At 45.7% G+C, this 23,575-nt stretch overlaps 1 protein-coding gene across 1 annotated transcript; it reads left to right on the top strand.

Annotated features, from left to right (window-relative positions):
• Positions 1 to 997: 997 nt before the first annotated feature.
• WNT2 (Wnt family member 2) lies at positions 998 to 16,177 on the top strand. The gene is made up of 5 exons (XM_064732529.1): positions 998 to 1,077; positions 2,451 to 2,674; positions 5,633 to 5,910; positions 8,696 to 8,960; positions 15,948 to 16,177. The coding sequence occupies exons 1-5, from the start codon at positions 998 to 1,000 to the stop codon at positions 16,175 to 16,177; spliced, it is 1,077 nt and encodes a 358-aa protein (XP_064588599.1).
• The last annotated feature ends 7,398 nt before the right edge of the window (positions 16,178 to 23,575 follow it).

Raw genomic sequence — 23,575 nt, 5'->3', positions numbered from 1 at the left:
GCATCTCCCCTCTTTCGGGCGGGGGCCGCCCGTCGCCTCTCGGGCCGGGGAGCGGTGCGGCGGCGGTGGATTCCCCCATGCCGGGATTCAGGCGCGATGGGGCGCGTAGCCCGTCCCGGTGTCGGAGCCCGTCCCGGTGTCGGAGCCCGTGGGCCGGGAGTCCCCGCGGTGCGGGGCTGCGCAGGGACGCCCGGGGCGGGGGCGGCGCCGGTGCCCGCGGGGAAGCCGGCCCGGCTTTGCGGTGCCCGTGGCGAGGGGAGGCGGCAGGGCGGCGTCCACCCTATACCGGGACTGCCCTGGTTCTCTCCTTCTCTGCTTGCACCGGATCGCGGTTCCGTTCCGTGCTCGGTGTTCGCGGGTGCGCGGACCGAGCCATGAATTGCCGTCGTGCCAAACCCCGAGAGCTGCCAAGTGCTGCCGGTCTGTAACAGCCTGCCGGGGCCGCCGCCGGCTCCGCAGCAGGTCGCGTAACATCTGCTGGCCGGTTTGAACTCACTGTCTGCTTGTAGGGTTATTGGAAAGCAACTGGCTCCTCGGGATTCCTTGCCTAATCAGAGGTGTTACCTCCTCCTCTTCCCCCAGTGTCTCTTGACATCATTTCATCCATCAGAGTTTCAGAGGAAAAAAAAACACCAACCAAAGCAGAACCCACCCAGTCTGAGAGCAGCCCACACCAGCCCCTCAGTTTTGCCGTGACTGCAGGGAAGAGCTGGATCGGGGCAAAGATGAAGGATGGGAGTGGGGCTGAACTCCATTTCCTGAGGGATTTGGTGCAGGGCGAGCCGAGAGGAATCCAGAGCGGTGCAACAACTGGCACCCCCGTATCCCGGCAGAGGATCACTAAGCCGCGCGATCGCGCGTAAGGATGCGAAGGTGCTTTTGACCCACGGGAAAGAAGTAGCCCTCAAGCTGCGTTTGTCCCTGCTCGTCCTTGGTGCTCCATGGGATTTCTTCTGCCCCCCGCAACTGACCTGATGTGGACCGAAGCGTTTCTAACATGAACTTTCTCCCTGGGATCTGGTGGTCTCTTCCCTTGATCTTGGTCTGGGCGACCCCACCAGTCACCTCCTCATGGTGGTAAGCTGTGCAATTCCAGAAATTTTTATTTGCTCTTGGGGAAGGTGGGGTCGGATTAATTGTGATTTAGGGAAGGTGGGGAAAGCCTCTCCCTCTTAGTCTCGCAGAAGCAGAGCTCGCTGCTCCCAGCTGCTCCGGTCCAGAAAGCCCGGCCTTAAAGCGAGCGCATTTAGACGGTCCCGGCACCTCCTTCCACACCCCGTCCCGGCTCTCCGACCTCCTCCTCCTCCGTATGAGCACAGCGCAATTGCGGGGGCTGCCCGGGGCTTTCGGCAGCGGTGCGGGGGTCCCGGCCCGGCAGGGGCAGCGGGCACCGCCCGGGGCCGCGCAGGGAGCGGGAGGAGCGCCGGGAGGCGGGAGGGGAACCCGCCCGAGGGGCGCGGGCGCGGGTTGCCGCCCGCCGCTGCTGGCGGCCGCCCATCCGCGCCCCGGCGGCGCTGGGAATTGGCTACAGCGGCGCTACTTTTTTATTATTAATTTATTTTTTCCTTCTTCCTCGCCCTCCCCCGCCCCTCCCTCCTTCACGGTGCTCGCTGAACTGCAAAGTGCCAGAGCAGGGGGCTGAGAGCCCGGCGGGCAGCGCAGGGCCCGGCTTCAAGGGATAGTTGATGTCGGCGTGGGGCGTCTCAGGCAGCTCGCTGCAAAACGCGTTAGAGTGGAAACATAAACCTGCCCCTCAAACTCGGGACCCCAAACAAGCCCAGGCTGGAAAGTCTTGGTGTAGGAGAGGAGTTAAACCCCTTGTAATCCTGGGGAACACATTTAACCTTGACTCTGGCTGACGGGCGTTCAAAGGCCGATTTATCAGACTGGGCATGTTTCAATAAAATGACTATCTGTGTCCTTAGTCGTATAAACGTTATTTATTGTGATGGCTTTTTGTCATGGTGTCTTCGAAATGCGACTTAACTATATATTTTTTTGAAGTTACGGCATTAACGATTTTATGATCGTATAAAATAATGAAAATTCAAGAAAAGGACATTTTCTTCTGTTTGATCCCTTCAAAAGACACCTATAGAAGTTTGGATTTTATGAAAGGTACCTTTCGAAACGTTTCAGGACTAATAGAGACCATCTGGATACAGATGATGTAATTTAATTTTTTCAAGGTTTGTTGTTTTTTTTTTTTTTTAAGTACTGCACGGAGCTGCAATAGCGGGGCTTGGGGTTCTCCTGAATACTTCACGTTATTAAAAAAAACACAGGGTCGATGACTAATTGTAAAGGATTCCCACCAAAAAGGCAGAGGTAGCTGCAGCTCGAGACCCGCCAGAGGAAGGCTCCGGGGCGCTGCGGACCCTGCTTCCCTCGGGGCCGGTGCCCGGGGTCGGCGCGGCCCCGGGTGCTGCCCTGCCCCTTCCCTCCCGCAGGTACATGGGCGCCGTGGGCTCCTCGCGGGTGATGTGCGACAACGTGCCGGGCCTGGTGAGCCGGCAGCGGCAGCTGTGCCGGCGGCACCCCGAGGCCATGCTCTCCATCGGCCGCGGCGTGGCCGCCTGGACGGCCGAGTGCCAGCACCAGTTCCGCCGGCACCGCTGGGACTGCAACGCCCTGGAGCGGGGGCAGCGCCTGCTCGGCCGCGTCCTGCTGCGCAGTGAGTGCCGGGCCCGCCGCGCTGAGGGAGGGGCTGCCCGGGCTTGGGTGGGGCCTGCAGCCCGCGGCCCGAGGGTAAAAGGGGCTGTGGAGAGTCAGCGTGAGGGTACAAGTGTTCCTCATGAGGGTAACGGGGCTGCTTTGGGGCTGGCACCCCCTGGGCAGTGTGCGGGAATGATGAGAAGCGGTGGCCATCCTCCTGTATCCTTCATCCTTAGCAAGGGTGAAGCTTGGTTGCACGTTTCAGGAGGAAAGGAAGAGGACATGCAAAGTTATTTTAGGGTCTCACAGACAGCAGAACAGCATATATGATAACACGAAGGTCCATATTTCTTAAAAACCTGTATCAAATCAGGGAGACAATGTGGGGTTTTGGCATATTAGGAGCTAGTTCTGCAGCTCTCAACTTTTCTTTTTCCTTTTTACCTTCTTTTTTTTTTGGTGTAAAATGGGTATCAAACCCACATATTAAGGCCTACAGGGAAATTGAGGCAGCAGAATGTGGCAGCAGGATAGAAGACTTTCCATCGCACCCAGCCTCAGGGTACCAGCACTCAGGATGGGGCCTGCAGAGAGGGGCAGCTCGAGTGCAAACAGAGACCATTGTGTTGGGATATCAGGAGATAATTCCCCCTGCGGGCCGGTTCCCGCTGGGGCATTTCGCCGGGGAAGGGCGGCCCCAGGGTGCAGTCAGTGCCTCCAGGGCTGTGCTGTCTGTGCCCATGCCGGGGCAGCACTGCCCTCCAGGCACTGCGGCGTTTCTGGTCAGGCTCCGGGAGAGAGGGAGGCAGGGCACACATCTGATAGAGGTGAGCCGGGCTTGTGCAGACCCCAAGCAACTGAGGGAACGACATTGTGCTTCCCACCCTGAGGGAGGATGGTTAAGCAGGGAGGTGCTGTCATCTGAAGGTCGGAGTAAGGCATCTAGTGAGTCTTCAGATCTCAGATGTGGCCCTTTTGACCCTAAAAAAATGGCTGGGATTTGTTACTGTGTCAGAATGTCCTTACCCGAGGGATAAACCTGCTGAGATTGTTAGTGACTGCAGCTCTTGTCACCAAGTGCCACACCCTGTGCACATGGCCTTCCTTGGTGTGCAGCCAGTGCACTGACCCTGCCCTGGCACTTGTGTCCCTGGAATGTGCCCTGCGTCATTCTAAGCTGTGAGCAGCCAGGCACCTGCAAGGAGGGGAGGAGGAAAGTACCCTGGGACCATTGCCCCCCTGGCAGGGACAGAGAGGAGGATGGCAGACACACTGACCCAGGCAGGGGGATTTTCACTCCATGGTCGGTTCTGCTGCTGATGAGCCATTGGTTCCTGTAACCAACTTCATGTTCCCTTAGCAATTATTTGTGAGTAACCAGTAACGTCACCCATAGGCTGAAGTTTTCAGTGAGGTTTGTCTGATATTCAGGAAAACATGTCTGGCAGAACATAGCCTAATAATGATGAGGCTATTTAATAAAAAAAGTAAAAATGCAGTTTTTCCAAAAGTGAAGTTTTCACTGTTGGCTCATGTGAGAGAATGACAGCATCAGGCTTCTGAGCTCTGCACTGAGCCTGATCAGGCTGTGATTGCCATGGAAATGTAGCTTGATAGTGCTCTAATAAAATTGATTCGTTCAATAAGCTCAAATAAACCTTTTCTCTTCCAACAATATCAAGTGTTTCTTTTTAATTAACACTTCAAAACTTTTCGATATTTCTGAATAAGTTTTCTCAGAAATAGGTCTTCAAAAGAGTGTGATTTCTAACAAGCCATGGCAACTCCTGCCTGATTTTGAAGGCAGTGTAGGGAAGGCATGGTTTGCCCAGTTGCCATTTGCAAAAGACTTGCACAGCATGTGGAACTTGAGGGCCCATTTGTAAGTCAAACATACTGGTGCTATTGCAACTGAAATACTAAATATTATGTTTTATGGTGTAATTCTGCCTCTACAAAAAAGTCACTGTTAACATTTGTCTTTGGGATACTCTTTTACTGTACTAACATTACTTAAGGCTTACAAGCCCTGCAAAGAGGTCTCTCTCACTGCAAGTTTTCTTAGATATTACACAAAAAATCTACTAGTTGTTCCTTCTATACTAAAAACTTTAAAAGTAGGAAAATATTCCATTACCATAAATAGATTTGTGGCAGTGTAATGTAGCTCTGTATTGTAAACTACTGCATCTTAAAATAAAAGCAATTATTACATTGAAATATGTATCTAATTACCTATGAGTAGATATAGTCTAGAAATTCAGATAATCTTTGGTATAATAAAGTATCTTGGTTAGGAGATGGGAAAGCTGCCAGAGCAGCTGGCATGAAGAAGTCACAGCTGCCAGACCAGATCCTGCCTCAAGCATGACACAAGCGGTGCCATTGATTTAATGGAACTTATTTGTGTGAATTACAGTTATGGGCTTGATTCTAGGCAGAAGACATAATATTAACTTATTTTTCAGAAAATTACACCCAAGTTTTCTCCCTAGCATGGTTTAAACAGGAAAGTCTATTCCAAGAGCTTCAGGAGAGAAAAATCTAGCTTCAAGAGTTACTTGCAATATTTTGCAATATGCATGTTGTTTTAGTGTCCCTATTTAATAATTTCTTAAACTTATCTCCCACATAGCACTTCATATATTCTTCTAAATTCGTGAAACATGATAGGAATACCAGCTGTCCTGTTCACATATCTGTACAAAACAACTGATCCATGAAAGTATATGAATCAATATCAAAAGCAAATGTTTAATGTTTTCCAACTCTAACACTATATTGATGAGCTTTTACCAGGGAGGGGTCCAAGCTTAAGCCATGACTAATTCTGGCTCCAGGGAATGTGTATTTGTGTGATTTCAGTCTAGTTTATCTTTTGCTCTGCAAAAAAGTCCAGTCTAACTGTTTTGGATATAGGACAGCCACTCAAAGTAGCTACCCCAATGATATTTAAAGTGACTTTTTTTTGTTTCAGGTAGTCGAGAATCTGCTTTTGTACACGCCATCTCCTCTGCTGGAGTTGTTTTTGCCATCACCAGGGCATGTAGCCAAGGGGAGCTGAAATCCTGCTCTTGTGATCCCAAGAAGAAAGGCTCTGCCAAGGACAGCAAGGGCCATTTTGACTGGGGTGGCTGCAGTGATAACATTGACTATGGCATTAAATTTGCCAGAGCCTTTGTGGATGCCAAAGAACGGAAAGGAAAAGATGCCAGGGCACTGATGAACCTTCACAACAACAGAGCTGGAAGGAAGGTGGGTGTCCATGCAATAGATGCCTAGAGATGTTCTTGGACAGCTCTGGTGTGTCTGGGGCAGTTAATGCTTGGCCCTTGCTGTCTGGTCTCAGCAGCTATGGAGAAACACAGGAAGAGCAGGAGCCTGAGCTGCTGTTTCTATCTTCCTTGGAGGTTAAATGTCACAGAGATGTACAAACAGACAGAATTCAACTGCCTAACAGTATTCCTGTTGGAGTCACTTCAGTCACTCCTTGTGTGGGAAGTTAAGCAGGAGTCTAAGGTCAGGATCAGTTTGGATGGAGGTTTTATTTTGAGCCTAGGTCTTATGTAAGCAGGAGTTTTATTTTTTCATTGATACAGAATACAAATTCCTAAGAGAGGCTGAAGATCATACTGAAGAATAGGCTTGGCAAAGAGCAAATTCAAAATAACTCTAGAGAAAAAAAGAAAAAAACATTCTATCCATTCCTGTATGTATATGGTAAACTTAATCACAAATGAGCAGAAATTTTTTAAAGAAAAAAAAATCCAAAATACACATCCCTCCAAAAGGCGATGGCCTCGTAGCATGACCTGCAACCCCTTTCCTAAACATTGTATGAAAATACCATTCCTGAATTTCAGCTAAAAACGTCTTTACCTTCACATTGAAGGTGAGTAGGAGGAGTAGTTGCCAGGTGTATTGCCCACCTCTGGTGCAAGGGCTGAGGAATAGCTGCACTAACATTTTGTGGTGGTAGCTATAAAAAGAATGGTGCATGAAACTGGAATATGCTGTTTCATTTTTAAAAAAATGTTAAAAATTTGCTGCTCCCATGACATCTTAAATACAGAAAGAACCATTTTATTGTGCTAGACCAAGCACATCTGGAATTATTTGTAGAGGCTTTTTATGTCTTATCTTTATGTATATTTAATACATAAAATCTTCCTTAATGTCTTCCTTAATGTATATTTAATAGGAATTAAGTTGTTTGTATTCTGATCTTTTTTTGTACTGCAAGTAGATGATTTCCCTGAAAAATTTTTATTCTTCAGCATCTTTCCTCCACCTGCCTATTGCCAGCAGGTGTAATTAATATGTAATGTAGGCAGATGAGGCTATTCAGATCAGTGATAGGCACATGCAGTACTGTGGTCATGTTTCTGCTACTGTCCAAAAGAGGCTGAAGTCTACAACACAAAGATTTTTGTAGGGTCGAATAAGTTCCATGATGGGAAGTACTTTCTGTAGTATTTGAGCATCTTATTATTTTTAAGTTTTAAAAATGCCTCTGCCAAATACTAAGGTAGATTTATAGAAAAATATGTTCTCATATGCTCTAGGGCCTGCTTTATGGACATTGTTTTGTATTCAAAGTAGTGTAGGTTTAGCTTTGCAGGGATCTCACCACCGCAGCTGCCCCACAAGGGTGGCATTTTTGACCTGGGTAAGACCATCTGTGCCCTTGGCTTCTTCTTGCCCCCAAAAGGGGTGTTGATATATCTCTCTTAAAACTATTCCAAAAACTATTCCAACTGTGCTAATGAAAAAATAAATAGAACAAACATATTTTTAATATTCTCATGTGAATCATAGAACATAATGTGCTGTGTGTCAGTATAGGAACATTGCTGACAAAAAAGAGATCATATTCCTATGTGCTTCTTACACTATTCCAGAAAGTTGTTTTAAACATACAAGCAGTTAAATTGATTTCTGCTCAGATAATTAAAACCAAGCATCTGCTTAAATCCCAGATCTGTGATATGGCAATGAAATGGGGCTGTGGGAATGCCAGTGACTTCTTTGAAGTATTCATATCATTTACAAGTTGGAAAGAAAATTGAACATCCTTTGGTTTTATAATACATTCTCACTTTATTACTAAGTGCTTGACTGAAAAAGGCTGCCCCACTGTGCATGTCTCACTTCTAATCATGGAGCTTTCCTCTCTCTTACCTTCCTCCTATGATGACATTCCTCTTGTACAAACTCTAAAAAGTTCATATTTCATGAACCCTTAAGGCATAATATTTATAGATCAAATATCCATATCTACATAATTAGGAATGAATTATTTACTGTCTGTGAACCCATCTGTTGTTCTCCAACATCATACAGATAGCTTAAATGTCTGAGATGAAGCTGAAATGGCTTTAATACTATCCAGATGTTAAATTAATGATAAGGGTGATCTCTCCAGTGCAAACTAATGAAGATATTATCCTAAAATGTTGGTTAAAATCTGTATAAGCATTTTAAGTATACTGTATTTTAAGATTCTGCATAGGTCTGATGCCTAGCACAGGTACAATGCTTTACACAGTCTTTTAAAAATAATTTATATATGAATTTCTGGGCAATATTTGAAATGCTGTTCAGGGTAAAGGGCAGCTTTATGGAGATGAGCTGGAGAGGGTCAGAGTGGTCAGCATGGTGATCCTGCAGCTGAAACAATGGGGAAAGGGGGCACCTTCACCTCCCAAGGCGCTGAATGATTGTGGCCATTTCTGACTGTTTGCTGCTGTCCAGTCTGTGTCCTGGCACTATAGACCCCGCCGATCCTTGGGCTGACTGGCAGGAGCAGGAGGGCAAGCCCAGCAGGAGGATTGTGGGCATGCTTGAGTCAAGCAGCCAGAGCAGAGCAGCCACTGGGGATGACTTGATGCTACCAGTGGGTGTCACTACAGACCGTAATTTGGAGCCCCATCGCTGGCCTGGCACTGCAGGATGGCTGGAAAAGGGCTGAGAAGCAACTAATCAATTCCACTTTGTTTTACCTGTGTATATTTATAGTTACCTGTGCATTTCTAAACAGGCTGTGAAGCGGTTTTTGAAACAAGAGTGCAAGTGTCACGGTGTGAGTGGATCCTGCACTCTAAGGACCTGCTGGCTGGCCATGGCAGACTTCAGGAGAACAGGAGATTACCTGTGGAAGAAATACAATGGAGCAATTCAGGTGGTCATGAATCAAGATGGCACGGGTTTCACTGTGGCTAATAAGAAATTTAAGAAGCCAACTAAGAATGACCTGGTATACTTTGAAAGCTCTCCAGACTACTGTATCAGGGACAGGGATGTAGGTAAGCCACTATCATTACATGTGAATGCCTTTATTTAAGACATTTGTACTTCAAAGGTCAAAAATTTTAATTTTATCAAATGTGTGTATATACATATGCATACATATATAAATAAATCCATGCATGTAACCAGCAGGAAACAGGAAAGAAGATGTTTTGGAAGGACTCACTACAAGAACAACAGTTCCTTGATGTGCCTAGGTGTACAACAGGCAGTTGTTCTAGTATAACTCAGCAGTTCCTGCCAGATGCTGTGGAGCCCTGGAGATGCTGTAAGGCAAAGCTGCTTTCAGTGCAAGTTTGAGTTGTGCTCAGGAGGCAGGGCCATACTGGGCACAGCCACCCTCACTCTTGTGCCACACAGCTCACTCCAGAGCTGCCCCAAGTCCTGTTGATGCCACCTGCTGTTGCATTGCTTCCTTTCCAGGTTGTTGTGCTACCACTGCAGTGCCCTCTTTATCTGCACCCTCCCACAGTGCCCTGTGACTGTGGAGCCCAGCTGCAGACACGCCTGTCCCCATCTAATGTGGGAGGCACAGCCTGTGACATCCAGCCCTGCCTGCAGCAGTCAGGGCAGCTCTGGGTAACAGGGGTGAGGCAGCTGAGGATGTGCAGGTGGATGGAAGAGCAGAGATGGGTGGGACACAGCAGGCTTGGCTGAGTGACACAGCTGTTTATTCCTCTTTATGAGGCAGTGTTGGCTCTGTCCATGACAACTACCACAATTTCTGGAGAGTTGTGCCAGCCCCTGTGGGAAGAGATAAAGTATTGGTGATGCTGTTAGCTCTGGATTTTCCTGCTTCAGAGGTTCGATAGAGACACACTTAGCAGTGTTACAGAATTCAAGGCACTGCCAAGCACAGGAAACCTGCTAACAGCTCTTGACCCATGTACAGTATTATCTGATATGGCAATTAAAAACTAGCAGCTAGAAAACCAGAAATTTGGAAAAGAGAGGCAGCCTGAGTAATGTATGAGAGAAGTTGTAGAACTAATTAATAGGTTGTATAACGGGCCAGATTGCAACCCAAATGGCAAATCTGTAAGTATCTGGATAGCAATGCAGCTCAACTCTTTTTGGCACTGCTGCATGTTTACAATCCAAGTTTGCTTGGAATAAACATTTCAAAACAGCTGTACTTAAATAAGAACAATATGTGAATTCCTGGTCATGTACTATTGACTTCAGTGAATGCAGAATTTCATCCAGTACAATTACATTGGACAGTGTTTCTGGTTAGTTGAGTTGTCAGCATAATTTTAAATGTTATTTATTATTTTGGCAAGTGATGTTTATTACCTGCATGAGCACATACCATTCCTTGAATAGTGGCTGATACTGTAAAGTCTAATCCAAGTGAATAAGTGGACATATTGTGGCATCATGCAGAGATAACTTTGCAAACTAGGATTTTTTTCAAAACATTTATCTCTTGGTGTTGCTTCATTCATTGTAAAAAACATTATTTTTTCCCTTGCTAGAAGAACTTGTACACTACCCAATTCTATGTCAAAAAGGCATTTAATCATCTCTTTGTACTAAGGCTAATCTCATGTATCAGTCTTGTTATTGTGGAGGAGAGCGGGCATTTTTCACCACCGTGTATTACGTGTGTTTGCCAGACACTGACAAGCCTGCCCAGAGATGGCAAAGTCTGATATATTTTTTTGGCTCAGCTCAATATAAGCAGCAGCTGAGGTGGTGTTTTTTTGCCTCTCAGAATTCAGAGAATGTGGTTGCTTGGAAGAGCATATTTTTAGAAAAATGCAGTAAACCTTTGTTGGTATGTGGGATGCCCTTATGCTTGCATGGAGCAAAGAAAGAACCACACAAACAAAACCTGATCTGACTTTTAGGGAGATGATTTTGGCAGCTGCACCACATTTTTTTGGTTTGCCCTGTTGAGCATTGCAAAGTGCCAGTCTTGTTAATTGACTGCAAATGAAATGAGATTATGGAAGTCAGTTTGGAAATAGGTGGGGAGCATCTCAGTGTCAGCTGAATCTAATGCCACAATGTTTTAGTATGTCATTCAATACAGTTCTGCCTATCATTCTCCAGGGAATTCAAGTGATTTAGGGCTTCAGGGAAAAAAATTATCTGGAGGCTGATTAGTGTTGGAGCTGAATGAAGGATTCACAGAGAAAACCTTATGAAGCCTCATGACTTGACCAGGAGACAGCTTCACAAACTAAAATGTCCAAGCCAGTGTGCTCTGTGGCTTCATTGTGCTAACCCATAGGAACCAGTGAGTTAAAAGTGCTTAAGGATTCTGCCATCAGCAGCCTGCCCAGGAAAAAGGCAGATACCTTCTCTCCCTCACTGCAGCTTCCATCCTGGCTCTGGCTTTCTGTCTGAGGGGGCAGCTAGACATGCATACATGGAACACCCCAAAATGTAGTTTGTTGGGGGGGGGGTTTGTTGGTTTTTTTTGCGAGTTTGTTTGTTTGTTTGTTTGTTTTTGTTGGTTTTTGTGTTTTTTTTTTTTTTGTGTTTTTTTTTTTTTTTTTTTTGTTGGGTTTTTTTTCCTAGAAAGGAAAAGAGGGATAATTGATTTCAGGAGGGGTATAATATGGGAAATCACTAATAGTAACTCAATGGCAAGATAATCTAATAACCTGACCACCTCTTTCCTTGCCTTAAGATTCCACAAAGGACCAAATGAAGATTTTTCAGAAGTGTTCAGAATTCATTTAACCCTGCACACATAACTCTCCTGAAATGATTTTTACTCAAAATTTCATACTCAAAATTTGATAGAAACGGAGATAGAACATCCCAGAATGCTTTTAAAAGTCATCCTAGGTAAACTGTTGTTTTTATCAACACATGGCTGTCTCTTCAGTGCTGGCTTGGGAAATCCCAGCCCCTCCAGACAGATCTGCCTCTAGGGAGAACTGCCTGTTCTCTCCAGCCCTAATCTACTGGGTGTTGTCTATAAGATCCAGTAGCTCTTCAGAGCTACTTTTCTGTGAACATTTCCTTCAATTGTTTTTTCCCCAAGAATACTTGTAAGAAAACTATCATTGGGAATTTAACTGGTTTTGCCCCTTTTTTTGGCTTTTGTTTGTATACATGTGTGTGTTTGTGGGAAAGTCTAATAATGGATGTTATTGCTTTACACCAGATTTTAATAAATAGAAGGAAAAAGCTCTCATTATATACTATTAAATACATTTAAGGGCTTTAGGGATGGATGGAAAGAAAATATTTTTCAACATAACACATGTTGATTTCCAAAAATAACTGTGCAAACTGAGAAGAAAGGACTTGATGTACAGGCTGCGAAGTTGGCAGTATGAAAAGCTGTGGATGTTTTGGCAGGTAAAATGTGTGTAGGCATGGCAGTTCCAATATTTGAAATAAAAACAAAGAGATTGTACAAAAGCTTTTTACAAGTTAGAACCTACTCCTCCTGCCTCATAAGTGATGAGGAGGTGCATTGCAGGTAGCAGGCAGAAAACTCTGCCTTATTTTGTGCAGTGTCTTCTGCTGCCTTCATCACTCAGGCCTGCCAAGGAGTTCAGTAATTTGTCTGACTCCTCACTGCTGGTTGTTGTTCTTTTTCTTTCTCACTAGAGAAGCTGCAGAGATTCTGAAGATGCTGTTTTTACCTTAAAAAAGGTTGGTTTTGCTCAAAAACTAAGCCTTTGTATGAGCTTATTTTCACTTTTGTCACAATCTGTGACAATTAAGTCCCCTGTTGTAGTCATTGGAGTAAATGTTGATGTTTTGTGGTCAGCATCAGATGATACCAGTTTCTGACTGTCTGTTAGTGGCTGAAATAATTTTGGTTTTGAAGCTGGTGGCAAAACTGCTGTTGAAAGCAGTGGGTGCATCCTGCTTGGGTTGTCCTTTAGTGCTGTGTGATTTCCCCTTACATCTGGAAATAAGAACACTGAACTTGGAAACCAACTTGTGCCTCAGCTGAGGAATGTGGTCAAACCTTTCTGGGCAGCTCCTGGTGGATGTGGGGGAACAGGGGGTCTTCCTTCACTTCCAGCAGCCAAATGACATGACTCCACTCTGTTCCTGGGTGGGAGCTGTGCTGAGGTGGAGGGCAGCTTTGCTCTTTCACTGGTGTGAATTCCTGATACAGAATGTTAATCATCTGGGTCACAAGCTTAGCCTTTGTAATGTTTTTTTGGTCTGAACAGAGAGAACAGGACAAGTACTTTTAAAAGTTGTCACAGAATCAATTAGGTTGGGAAGGACCTCTGAGATCATCACATCCAACCTTTGAGCAAACACCACCATGTCAACTAGATCATGCACTAAGTGCCACACCAAGTCTTTCCTTAAACATCTCCAGGGATTCCACCTCCTTCCTGACAATTCCATTGCAATGTCTAATAACCCTTTCTGTGAATGTGGCTTTATTTTGCACAGTCTGGGATGTGATGGATATTGCTGTGGGCTGACACAAACAGCAGAACTTACATTCAGGTATCCCAGCTGTTTGCTCAGCATCATGGATGGAGGAGAGTGGGATGGCTGGGAAGCAGGATCTGGCTTTTCTTCTGCCACAGGCTTCCTGTGGGACCATAGATGCATCATGTAGTTCTGCATCCCCCTGACTCCTCAGCTTGCCTAGACTGGAGGTACTGGAGGCCTCTGGAAGTCTCTCTTCCCCCATCATGGAGTGATTCCTGAAAAACAGATCTGGGAGAGGCCTCTTGGCATCACTGCTATGCCTGCTATGCCAGTTCCCCTGGTGCTGGCTCTGCAGGGGCCACCTCTCCTCCCCTCCTGCAGGGGATCCAGGTGCCAGCACTGGCTGTAGGGACAGTAGCCAGGAGCAGGAGCTGCTGCTGGTGTCCTGGTGTAGGGTGTGCCTGAGGCACCACATGGCTGCTTGTTACAGCCAGCTGAGGTGCTCTCCCAGATATCAGAGGTTTACTTTAACGTGCTGTTCAGCCATCTCCCCAAGGATGTTATGCAGAGCATTGGTCCATAGGCAGCAGCATGAACATGCTCACCCCAGGGAGATTTGGGATTGCTCAGGCTGCAGGTGCAGGAGCCTGTTTCTGGCTCCATTCAGTGTGGTTTCTCTTCCTCTGCCTGTTCCCTCTGGGATGGCTCAGCCCGTCTCTGCTGGCTGGGCCAGCAGCACCTTTGCAGCTCAGGAGCCCTGTGCAGGGCCAGGCTCAGCAGCTGGGACCAGCTCTAGGATGGGCCCTGGGCCCCTGTGCTGAGCCTGGGCTGGTGGGCAGGAATGCCCTTCTGCTCTGCCTGCAGCAGACATGAACCAGCCCCTCCATGGTGATGCTCTCCAGGTCTATACCTCTACCCAATGCATATTTAAATATTTAAATAAGTACAGGAATCTAGGCCATGGGAGGGAAGCTGAGATGTGTTCTAGAGGCTGAAGCACTTCTCCAGGACAGCAGTTGAAGACTGTCCTAAGTTTGATAGAAAAAGAGGAAAATTTGCACCCCCGTCCTGAAAGGTTGGATCATGTGTTGGTCCCATGAAAAAACACAGTTTGAGAAGGTGACTTTGGTCCAGTTCCTGAGACCCCTCATTGCATTACTCATTTGGGGTCAGCCCCCATATAACATGAAGTCTTCCTGATGCTGGGGGGCCAGCAAGGAGTGGAGAAACAGTAAACACTTGTATGTTAGTGCTTTGAGACAGCAGCATCACTGCATACAACCATAAATTCACCATAGGGGGGAAAAAACTAAAATTGGAATTTATTAAACCTAAATTATTAATAATTACAATTTAACTGCAGTTTACATTTTATTAATTAAGATTGGTTTGCTATCCTGGCTTATGCAAATTTTAATTAATGTTTGCATGTATTAGTTCTCCTTAAGAAGGTAAATTGTTCATGTTCGGTGTGCACCTGCAAATACGCTTTGTAAAATAATTCCAGTTAATTTACTGACCACAGCCATTACTTAGGGAGTTTCACCTTGCCCAAGAAGAGAATGGAGTTGTAATCAAGTCTGTGGAAAACGTCAGAAGAATGTTAATTTTTTGATATATCTGCATTTAATTCTTAATAGCAATACATAGGAAATTAGGTGAGGCAATTAATTTTTATGAAGTTTTCGGTTTGGTGGTGATAACCTGTCAGCAGCTGTGGTATTGATCCTAAAATGTACCCTAAAATCAGTTTGTGTTAGATGAGCAGCGGCTCCTGTGTGGTACAGTCACTGTTCAGACTCAGACATGCCTTACAGAGCCATTTTGTGCCATATAAGCACAGGCATTTCAGCCACTCCTCCTGAGTGTCTGAAGAACATGACAAGGTGTGGTATGGTTCCTCTCCCCCTTTCTGTCCACAGCAGGCTATAATTTAGTTTCTTCTAATCTTGTCAAGAAATTGGAGAAGAACTCTTGGTGTTAACCCACAGGGATGAGAGGCACAGAGAGCAGCAAATCTTCAGCTGCCACCTCATCTGGTGGAATGGGGCCTGTGGGTGGACACAGCAGCGATGCCAAATGCCCAGGGTGCTTCTGCTCTCACTTCTGCAAGACTTTAATCACAGGCAGCACAGTTACTCTATCCATTGAGTCCCTCACAGCCACCAGCTTCTGTGGTCTTCTCTCCTAGCCCTCTCCTGCACACCCAGAGCTCCTCAGCAAAGCCCATGAGATCCTGACACCATGAAGATGCTCCACCTGGGCATTCCATTTCAGACAGTCCTGGGGGACTGGGTGCAGGACTGCCTTGGGAAGGGTGTCTGCTCCCTGGAGGGGAAGAAAGTTCCAGGGAAAGATGAAGCAAAACATGATGATATTAACAGAATCAGGCAGACCCTTAAAGTATTTAATCCATTTTCTTCCTTCTCGTCTTCAGGCCTGATTCCTAGGGGAAATATGGGAGCAATTTTACCTTTATAGGCATTTTCCTGGCTTGATATTGAATCCTGAGTGATGTGATGTTAAAGTATCAAAGTATCATACCTATTTTCATATGCTTGCTGCCTTTCCTTATAATCTGCCTGCTGACTTTGGCTGGGTTCCCTCTGCAGGGTCCCTCGGGACAGCTGGTCGGGTGTGCAACCAGACGTCGCGCGGCATGGACAGCTGTGAGGTGATGTGCTGCGGGAGGGGCTACGACACCGCCCGCGTCAGCAGGGTGACCAAGTGCGAGTGCAAGTTCCACTGGTGCTGCGCCGTGCGCTGCCAGGACTGCCTCGAGGTGGTGGACATTCACACCTGCAAGGCGCCAAAGAGCCCTGCCTGGATGGCCCGGACATGACCACAGGCTGCTGGGGCTGGGGACCACAGCCTGGCCATTCCTGCTCCGTGCTGGGGACCACAGCTGTGTCATTCCTGCTCCGTGCTGGGGACCACAGCCTGGCCATTCCTGCTCTGTGCTGGGGACCACAGCCTGGCCATTCCTGCTCCGTGCTGGGGACCACAGCTGTGCCATTCCTGCTCCGTGCTGGGGACCACAGCCTGGCCATTCCTGCTCTGTGCTGGGGACCACAGCCTGTGCCCTTCCTGCTCTGTGCTGGGGACCACAGCTGTGCCATTCCTGGTCCTTGCTGGGGACCACAGCTGTGCCATTCCTGGTCCTTGCTAGGGACCACAGCTGTGCCATTCCTGGTCCTTGCTGGGGACCACAGCCTGGCCATTCCTGCTCTGTGCTGGGGACCACAGCCTGTGCCCTTCCTGGTCCTTGCAGGGGACCACAGCTGTGCCATTCCTGGTCCTTGCTGGGGACCACAGCCTGTGCCCTTCCTGCTCTGTGCTGGGGACCACAGCCTGGCCATTCCTGCTCTGTGCTGGGGACCACAGCCTGTGCCCTTCCTGGCCCTTGCAGGGGACCACAGCTGTGCCATTCCTGCTCCGTGCTGGGGACCACAGCCTGGCCCTTCCTACTCTGTGCTGGGGACCACAGCCTGTGCCCTTCCTGGTCCTTGCTGGGGGCAACAGCTGTGCTCTTCCTGCTCTGTGCTGGGGACCACAGCCTGTGCCATTCCTGCTCCGTGCTGGGAATGCCTCAGAGATCTTTTTCAGTTCTATGCCTGGTTTGCCTTTGTTATTCATTGCAGAGATGCTGCTGAAAAATTGATATGAACCTTGCAGCATTTACTTTGCATTTCTGCACGACAGTGTTGCTGCAGAGTTGTCTCTGCATAAACTGATGCAGCTCTGGAAGGATGTACTTATGCCAAGACTCTTCCAGCCACTGTGTAACTCTCCCCCAGAACCCTTGTGACAATTCATTCCTGCCATCAGGAACACAAGAAGATACAAAATATGGCACTTTTACAAGATCACCACCACCAGCTGCATGGGCTGGGCTTGCTCAAGCATCTTCTGAAGGATCTTGAGCACTGGTTGGTAATTTCCCCGTGAAAGAAAATTCATGGCCAGATTGGTGGAAAACTTTACTGGAAGGGTGTTTGTTCATCCCTGGTGGACTGGAGTTTCCAGCAAGGTGGCCACCTGAGGCCATCCTGGCCACCTTTAGCACACTGTGTCTTCCTGTGGGGCAGGAATTGGCCCATGGCCTAAAACAAAGGAAATTGCAGGAGATTTATTCAGCCACAACACTTTGAACTATTAGAGTCAAACCAAATGTCTTAGTTACATGTTTGTGAAAACTTGCCTTAAAAGCTTCTAAAAAATAATTAATATTAACTGCTGAGGACTTTTTTTTCTGACCTGAAGGACTGAAGAGAATGATTTTTCACCCTAGTGAAAGCTGGGGACAGGACACTCAACTACCTAAGGATAAAGTTTCTTCTTTTTCACATACACAATAGTGGAAAGATGCTTGCAAACAGTGATGGAGAAGGAAATGCCTTGCCTCAGTAATGAGTTGGATTCTAAAGAAGTTACCAGCTTCTATGTTCTTTTACAGTTAATAGATCTATTAAATGTGCTCAGACTGATACTTTCCACTCAGATGGGGACATCCAAATTAGATTTTTTTTTCTGCATATTTTCTGCAAAACTGCATATCTATGATTTGGAGTGTATTGGCTTGTAATGGAGGCAGTTACAGGTTGTGCCAGGTCAATCTGCTGGGCTGGGATCAGCACAAAACAACAAGTTGCTGTAAAAATGTGCAGGCATATGAGGCCCAGAAATTGCAGCCTTGGTGGAGAGGAACTGGGTCAGAGAGGGACCAGCTGCCTCTCCTCAGGGCAGAGATCAGCAGCATGAACTAAGAGAAAAATGGATTCTGTGCCAGTAAGTATAATAAGGCTCTGAAAAAGCACCCATGAAGAGTAGAGATAGGCAAGGTAATGAAAAAATAACATAGGAAAAGGGGATTGAATAAGTTATAGAACACACTGTAGATGAAAGTACAATTTCCATATGAAAATGAAATAGACTAAAGAACCCTAGCAGGTACAAACAGTGCAGGAAAAAGTAATATCCAAGTAGCTAACCAAGGCAATAAAGGGAATACTCTGGGTATGTTTTGCTTTTGGAACTTTCTTGAAAGACTATTTAAAAAGAAGGGGGTTTGGCATTAAGTGGTCTTGAGGGAGCAGTCATTTACATCTGCTAGGCTTTCAAAAAAGTTCGTATCATTAAAATGGGTAATTCATCTCCAGAAGGCACAGCTGGTGTTAAAAGATTAGGAGGCTCCAGAAAGTTCTTTACTGGGACAATAAGATAAGGTTTCAGTTACATGGAAATGATCATGACTAGAGGTACCAATACTCACACTTGGAAATGATGGAAATGATCATGACTAGAGGTACCAATACTCACACTTCTGTCTATAAACCAACTGCTGGTGGGAACAGCCGTGCCCACGTGTCCGTGCACGTGCAGTGGATGTATGAGATGGATGAGATGTGTATATGTACCCATGGGCAGCTCAGGGGTTACACTGCTGGCCTCTTCATTGCTGCCAATTCTGGCTCTGGCCTGGATAAGGAAAATTTCATACATAATTGTATTTAAAGGTGAGCTCCAAGGAGAATTTTTATTGGGATTTCACTGTGAAATTAAATCCACATGTAGTTCATAGCCTCAGCAATATCGTACTTTAAGCCTTAAAGAATTTAAAAGCAGTATAATAATTTTTAACCTTTTAGAGCCATTTCTTTTTTAAGATTTAAGGAGCCTGAGTAGTCTAAAAGATTATCTATTTAATAAAGCTGAAAATATTTCAATGTTCTGGAAAAAAGAAAATAGGCTCATTCTTACAAGAGAACTTGTTCTAGGTAGTCAAATGAAGGGTAATGAAATCAGATGTCTTTTTAAATCTGTTATTTGTTTAATATTCCAGATTATCAACTCACCTGAATTCTTCAGTCCCAGATAAAGTGTTTTAGAATCACTGTGTTAAAAGTGTATTAACTTTTATTCCCCAACCTCGTCCTCCTCTGCTAATGCACATCTTCCTGTTCCAAGCCTTCCTCTGGGTCAGAGGCCTGTGGTTCCTGAAGGCTGGTCTTACCAGTAAGACCAGGAGGATGGGGGCATTGAGTCCCTTGGCCTTTCCAGTGTCCTTGTCACCCTGTCCAGCAGCAAGGCCACCCAGGTGTGCACAGCAGGCTGATGTTCTCACTTTGGGCACGTGCCATATCGACAATGCCTGCATCAAAACCACTGCACCAGAGGAAACACAGAATATTTCACAGCATGACAAATGGGTAAGTGCTGAGCTGGCCCTTACTTGATGACAGTTTTTTCTGCATTTATGGGGTTTTCTTGGGTTTTTTTTTTAAGAGCTCAAGATAGACTTCTCACAGTTGTAGGCATTTCTGCTGCCTCTTCCACAAAGAAATGCACTCCCAGAAACTTTGCTATTTCTTAGTGGCAAAAGACACTCAGAGATGTAAATATTGCTAGGAAAGGAGCCTCATGACCTTCAGCAAATCCAAAAAAGAATATAAGAGGGGAGGGAAAAAGAGAAAACAAAAAAAGAAGAAACATAAATAGGCATGGCAAATGAAATAATACTGTAGTTTTGTTCTGTGGAATAAATTTACTCATGTACTTAGTCATGAAGAGGAAACAGCTGTCTCTAGGTAGACATTTTAATGTCAGAATAATGTTAGCTGAGGCTAAAGGTTGTAGGATTATTTTTTTAAATACGCAGTCCAATTTTCTTGAGGGAGTTCCCTTTAATTTGCTGCATGAACTCAGGATCTAGCAGCGCCCTGAAACACTGTTAGCCTGCCAAACTTCTTGGGATTGCTTCCTCCCCACTATTTTCAACAAACTTTACCCTAAAAAGTGTGTTGTGCTGTTATAGGTGAAATCTCGTAAAAAAAAATTTAATTTTCTTTTACCACATGGAAAATGAGGAATGACTTAGGAATGGTGGTGTATATTGGGGCATGTGGGCATTGAAGCTTGAGAGATTGCTGCTTTTTCTTCTCCTGGAAAAATATCTAAAATTTGTGCAGATCATCCTGGCCTCCTTTCCCTGTGTGCACTTCTTTGCAGATGTGACTTAGAAATAAAATGCTGCATTTCTGGTACTGCACAACTGCTGAAGGGTGTCCAGCCTGCATGCCCAAACCACAGCTGAGCACTGCCTGCAGGCCTCATGCCCAGCTTCTTCGGGGCTCAGTGCATGGAGACAAGGGGGAAAGGAATGTTCAGGGACTAGTGAAGAGCTGCATCTGGGGAGGGTGCTTTTGCTAAAAAAAAGCAGCTCTTACTCCAGTGAGCAGCACAAAGTGAGAGAGAGTACCAAGATTCTCTCTCCTCCATGGCGTGTGCCCCGCACTCTTTGGAAGGGCTGCATGCAGGTGGTGGCTGCCTCCAAGGGCAGAAGGGGTTCTGTGGTCAGGCCACAGCCTGCAGGTTTTACCTGCCACTTCAAATGATAGAAATTAACTTATATTATCAGAAAGACAGAGACAGCTCATGGGCTGTAACCACAAATGTGATTTTGGGTTGTTACTTTTGTGCAACAGCTCATTTGCCTGGGGAAATGGATGCAACTTCATAAAGTTAAGATCTCTTGTGAGAAAGAAGCAAATGCATATGAGTCAATACATTGACAGCTCTCTCTGTGGTGCGACCTGGGCAGGAGCCCTGCTGGAAACTGGGTGAAGCCAGGGGCTACCTTTTACAATCTGCTGTAGCTAGAGCCACTGAGGTTTTCAGGGCCACCACAGGGTGACAGCCACACTGGCTGTGAAGGAGTGTCTGTGGCATGTGCAAGAGGTGCAGCTTCCTTCGGATGTTCAGCTTCTGCAGTTTCTACAACATGGCAAAACTCCTGATAATCTCCTTCCTTTCTGCTAGGGTAAGGACTTCCATGCTCTGAAAAAACAGTCTGTAAGTTCAGCATACACACCAAATGATAAAAAAGAGAAAGCAGCAGCTCTCCCCGTGGGGTAGCACTCCCCTCCCCGAGTGCAGTTCCTGCAGGGAGCAGCTGTTACTCTGCCCAGTGGGAGGAAGGGACAGAAGGGACAGCCTGACTTGACACTCCTGGGGAGTCCTCTCCTTTTTTGTTCTATGCAGGTTATAGTGTAAAAACATAGCGTGCATACACATTCTATTAAGCTGTCTTAAAAAACAAAACAAAACAAAACAAAAAAAAACCCAGAAAAAAACCCCAAAAAACTAGGAACTGCTAACATTTGGAGTTAAAAAGCTTCCTCCACCCCTAAATCTGAAGATGAGTTATTATCTGAACCAGATTTCCACAAGGCTCAACTCTGCACTAAGCCAGAGGCTTTCCAACATTATAATCATGGGCTGTGTTTGCTTTTTGATCTAAGCTATACTGAACTTCACAGGAAACATGTCAGAGGCAGCAAAGCCTAAGGCAATAAACTCTGCCCAATGAAAAAGAAAATTCTTTTGTTTGATTTGCCTAGTCTTCCAGATGCCTAGAATTATAATTAAAGAGAGATTTTCCAGATACAAAAATCCATGGTCCATTACTGCTTATTAGGCAGACAGACACTAGAAATAGTAGAAATAAAATTGCATAAAGTTATGTTTGAATTCCTAAATATTCCCCATAGTTCAAGGAAAGGATGTGATTCTTCTAGGAGTTAAGCATTCCTTTTTATCAGAGTAATACAGATAGAAACTCCCACACAGATCATAACATTTTCGAATAGAAGGCCAAACTAATACCTCAGCTGCTGACAAACATGGAGATTTGGGTACAGCTGGTGTACACTGATGTGCAAATGCAAGCACATTTGCATTTAGGACCGTGAATCACAGCAATTTATTCTTTTGAAATGTAGGGTATAGGTGGCTGGGAATAAGTGGTACAAAGCAGCACAGGACAAGAGCTGACTATGCTTGATCTTCTGATTTTGGGCAGCCTTAAATGATTCCAACAGAGCTGTTTTGAGGCAAACAAATCAGTATGGTTATCCCCAGTTTTTCAGCTGGAGATACACATCAGCTCTGCTGTGAGGGTGTTTGCTGTGGCTGCTCTTGCAATTCAGATGAAAATAGGAGAACTCAAATATTGGTCCATTTCATACTTCCACATGCTTATCCACTAGCAATCCATTACCTCTAATCTGATGCCACATCCTACATTAATTGCAACCCAGACTAATTTCAACATTACAGTGAATTGTTTTGTAGGAGTAATAGCCAGAGAAGATAAACCTGTATGGAAACCCCCAACAGCCACACCAGGTCCAGCATTTGTCTGTGGGGCTCTCTGCTCCTCCAGACCTTGGGGCTTGCCCAGGTCTCACTCTTACAGCTGATTTCTCCTGGCTGAAGTTACCTTTTTTTAATCTTGTAGCACAGCAGTGTTTGCATGGTACTTCTGCTCACTTGAACAAACATCTGTCTTCTACTAGACTAATGTGTCTGTGATCAAGTGAAATAATGTAATGCATCTTCCATTGTTAAGAAACACCTTCCTTTTATCCTGTTCTAATACTGAGAGTTTTGTCTCTGCTCACACATTTCCTCACTGATAAACAAACTTATCTGCTAGTGATCACATTTTAAGAGTGACAGTGAAGTTGAAATGGCAAAGTGGCATTTTTGATCCCCTGCATTAGGGTTATGCTTCCTTATCTGGAGGGGAGCTGGAAAAAAAATCCTTGAGGCATCTGTAAGGATGCACTTCAAATTCTTGACAGAGAGGACTACTTCCTTCAACTTCCAGATCAAAATCTTCATTTTAGCGCTAGTCTCAGAAGTTTCCATCAACAGTGGCTAAGTCATAAATGAATACTTAGTCTAAACAGTTCACAGCACAAGGATAAGGTTTCCTGAGGTGAGCACTAACAGTGAAACACCAGCCTCTCCATTAATTGTGCATGAACTAACACCCACTTTGCTAATGAGCTTTCAGAAGGTACCTGAAACACCAGGGTGTGAAGAAAATCTGTCAAGTACGTGGGCTCCTTGAAAATTCAAATGAGGGTACGGTGGCCTCTGTGCAGAGAAGGGACTCAGAAGCCCAGTGTGCCATCCAAACTGCCTGGAGAGCCTAAAGCTGCTTTAAGCAGGAGCTTTAACTGGCTAGAAGCCTCTCCTAGATGCAGAAGTGAGGGCCCCACCCTAACTGAGCTCCATAACAAAAGGCAGCAACAAAGTTGTTTAATTGTAACATTATCGGCATGTTCATTACCTGAATGTGCAGCTATGCCCTAGCTATGGCCAAACAGATACCACAGGTTTAAAAAACAAAACCTAAGATCTGTGTTCTGAAAAAGTCAAAAGACAGCAATGC

Source organism: Zonotrichia leucophrys, chromosome 1A, assembly GCF_028769735.1.
Source record: "Zonotrichia leucophrys gambelii isolate GWCS_2022_RI chromosome 1A, RI_Zleu_2.0, whole genome shotgun sequence".
In the NCBI taxonomy this organism is placed as follows: Eukaryota; Metazoa; Chordata; class Aves; order Passeriformes; family Passerellidae; genus Zonotrichia; species Zonotrichia leucophrys.
This window is presented reverse-complemented; position numbering and strand designations above follow the sequence as displayed.

Bases quoted from the DNA above. Each gene is read 5' to 3' on its own strand.
- WNT2 (XM_064732529.1), top strand. From the start codon at position 998: ATGAACTTTCTCCCTGGGATCTGGTGGTCTCTTCCCTTGATCTTGGTC. The intron at 2,675-5,632 runs GTGAGTGCCGGG...TTTTTGTTTCAG, and splicing joins CGGCCGCGTCCTGCTGCGCA to GTAGTCGAGAATCTGCTTTT. The intron at 8,961-15,947 runs GTAAGCCACTAT...TTCCCTCTGCAG, and splicing joins TATCAGGGACAGGGATGTAG to GGTCCCTCGGGACAGCTGGT.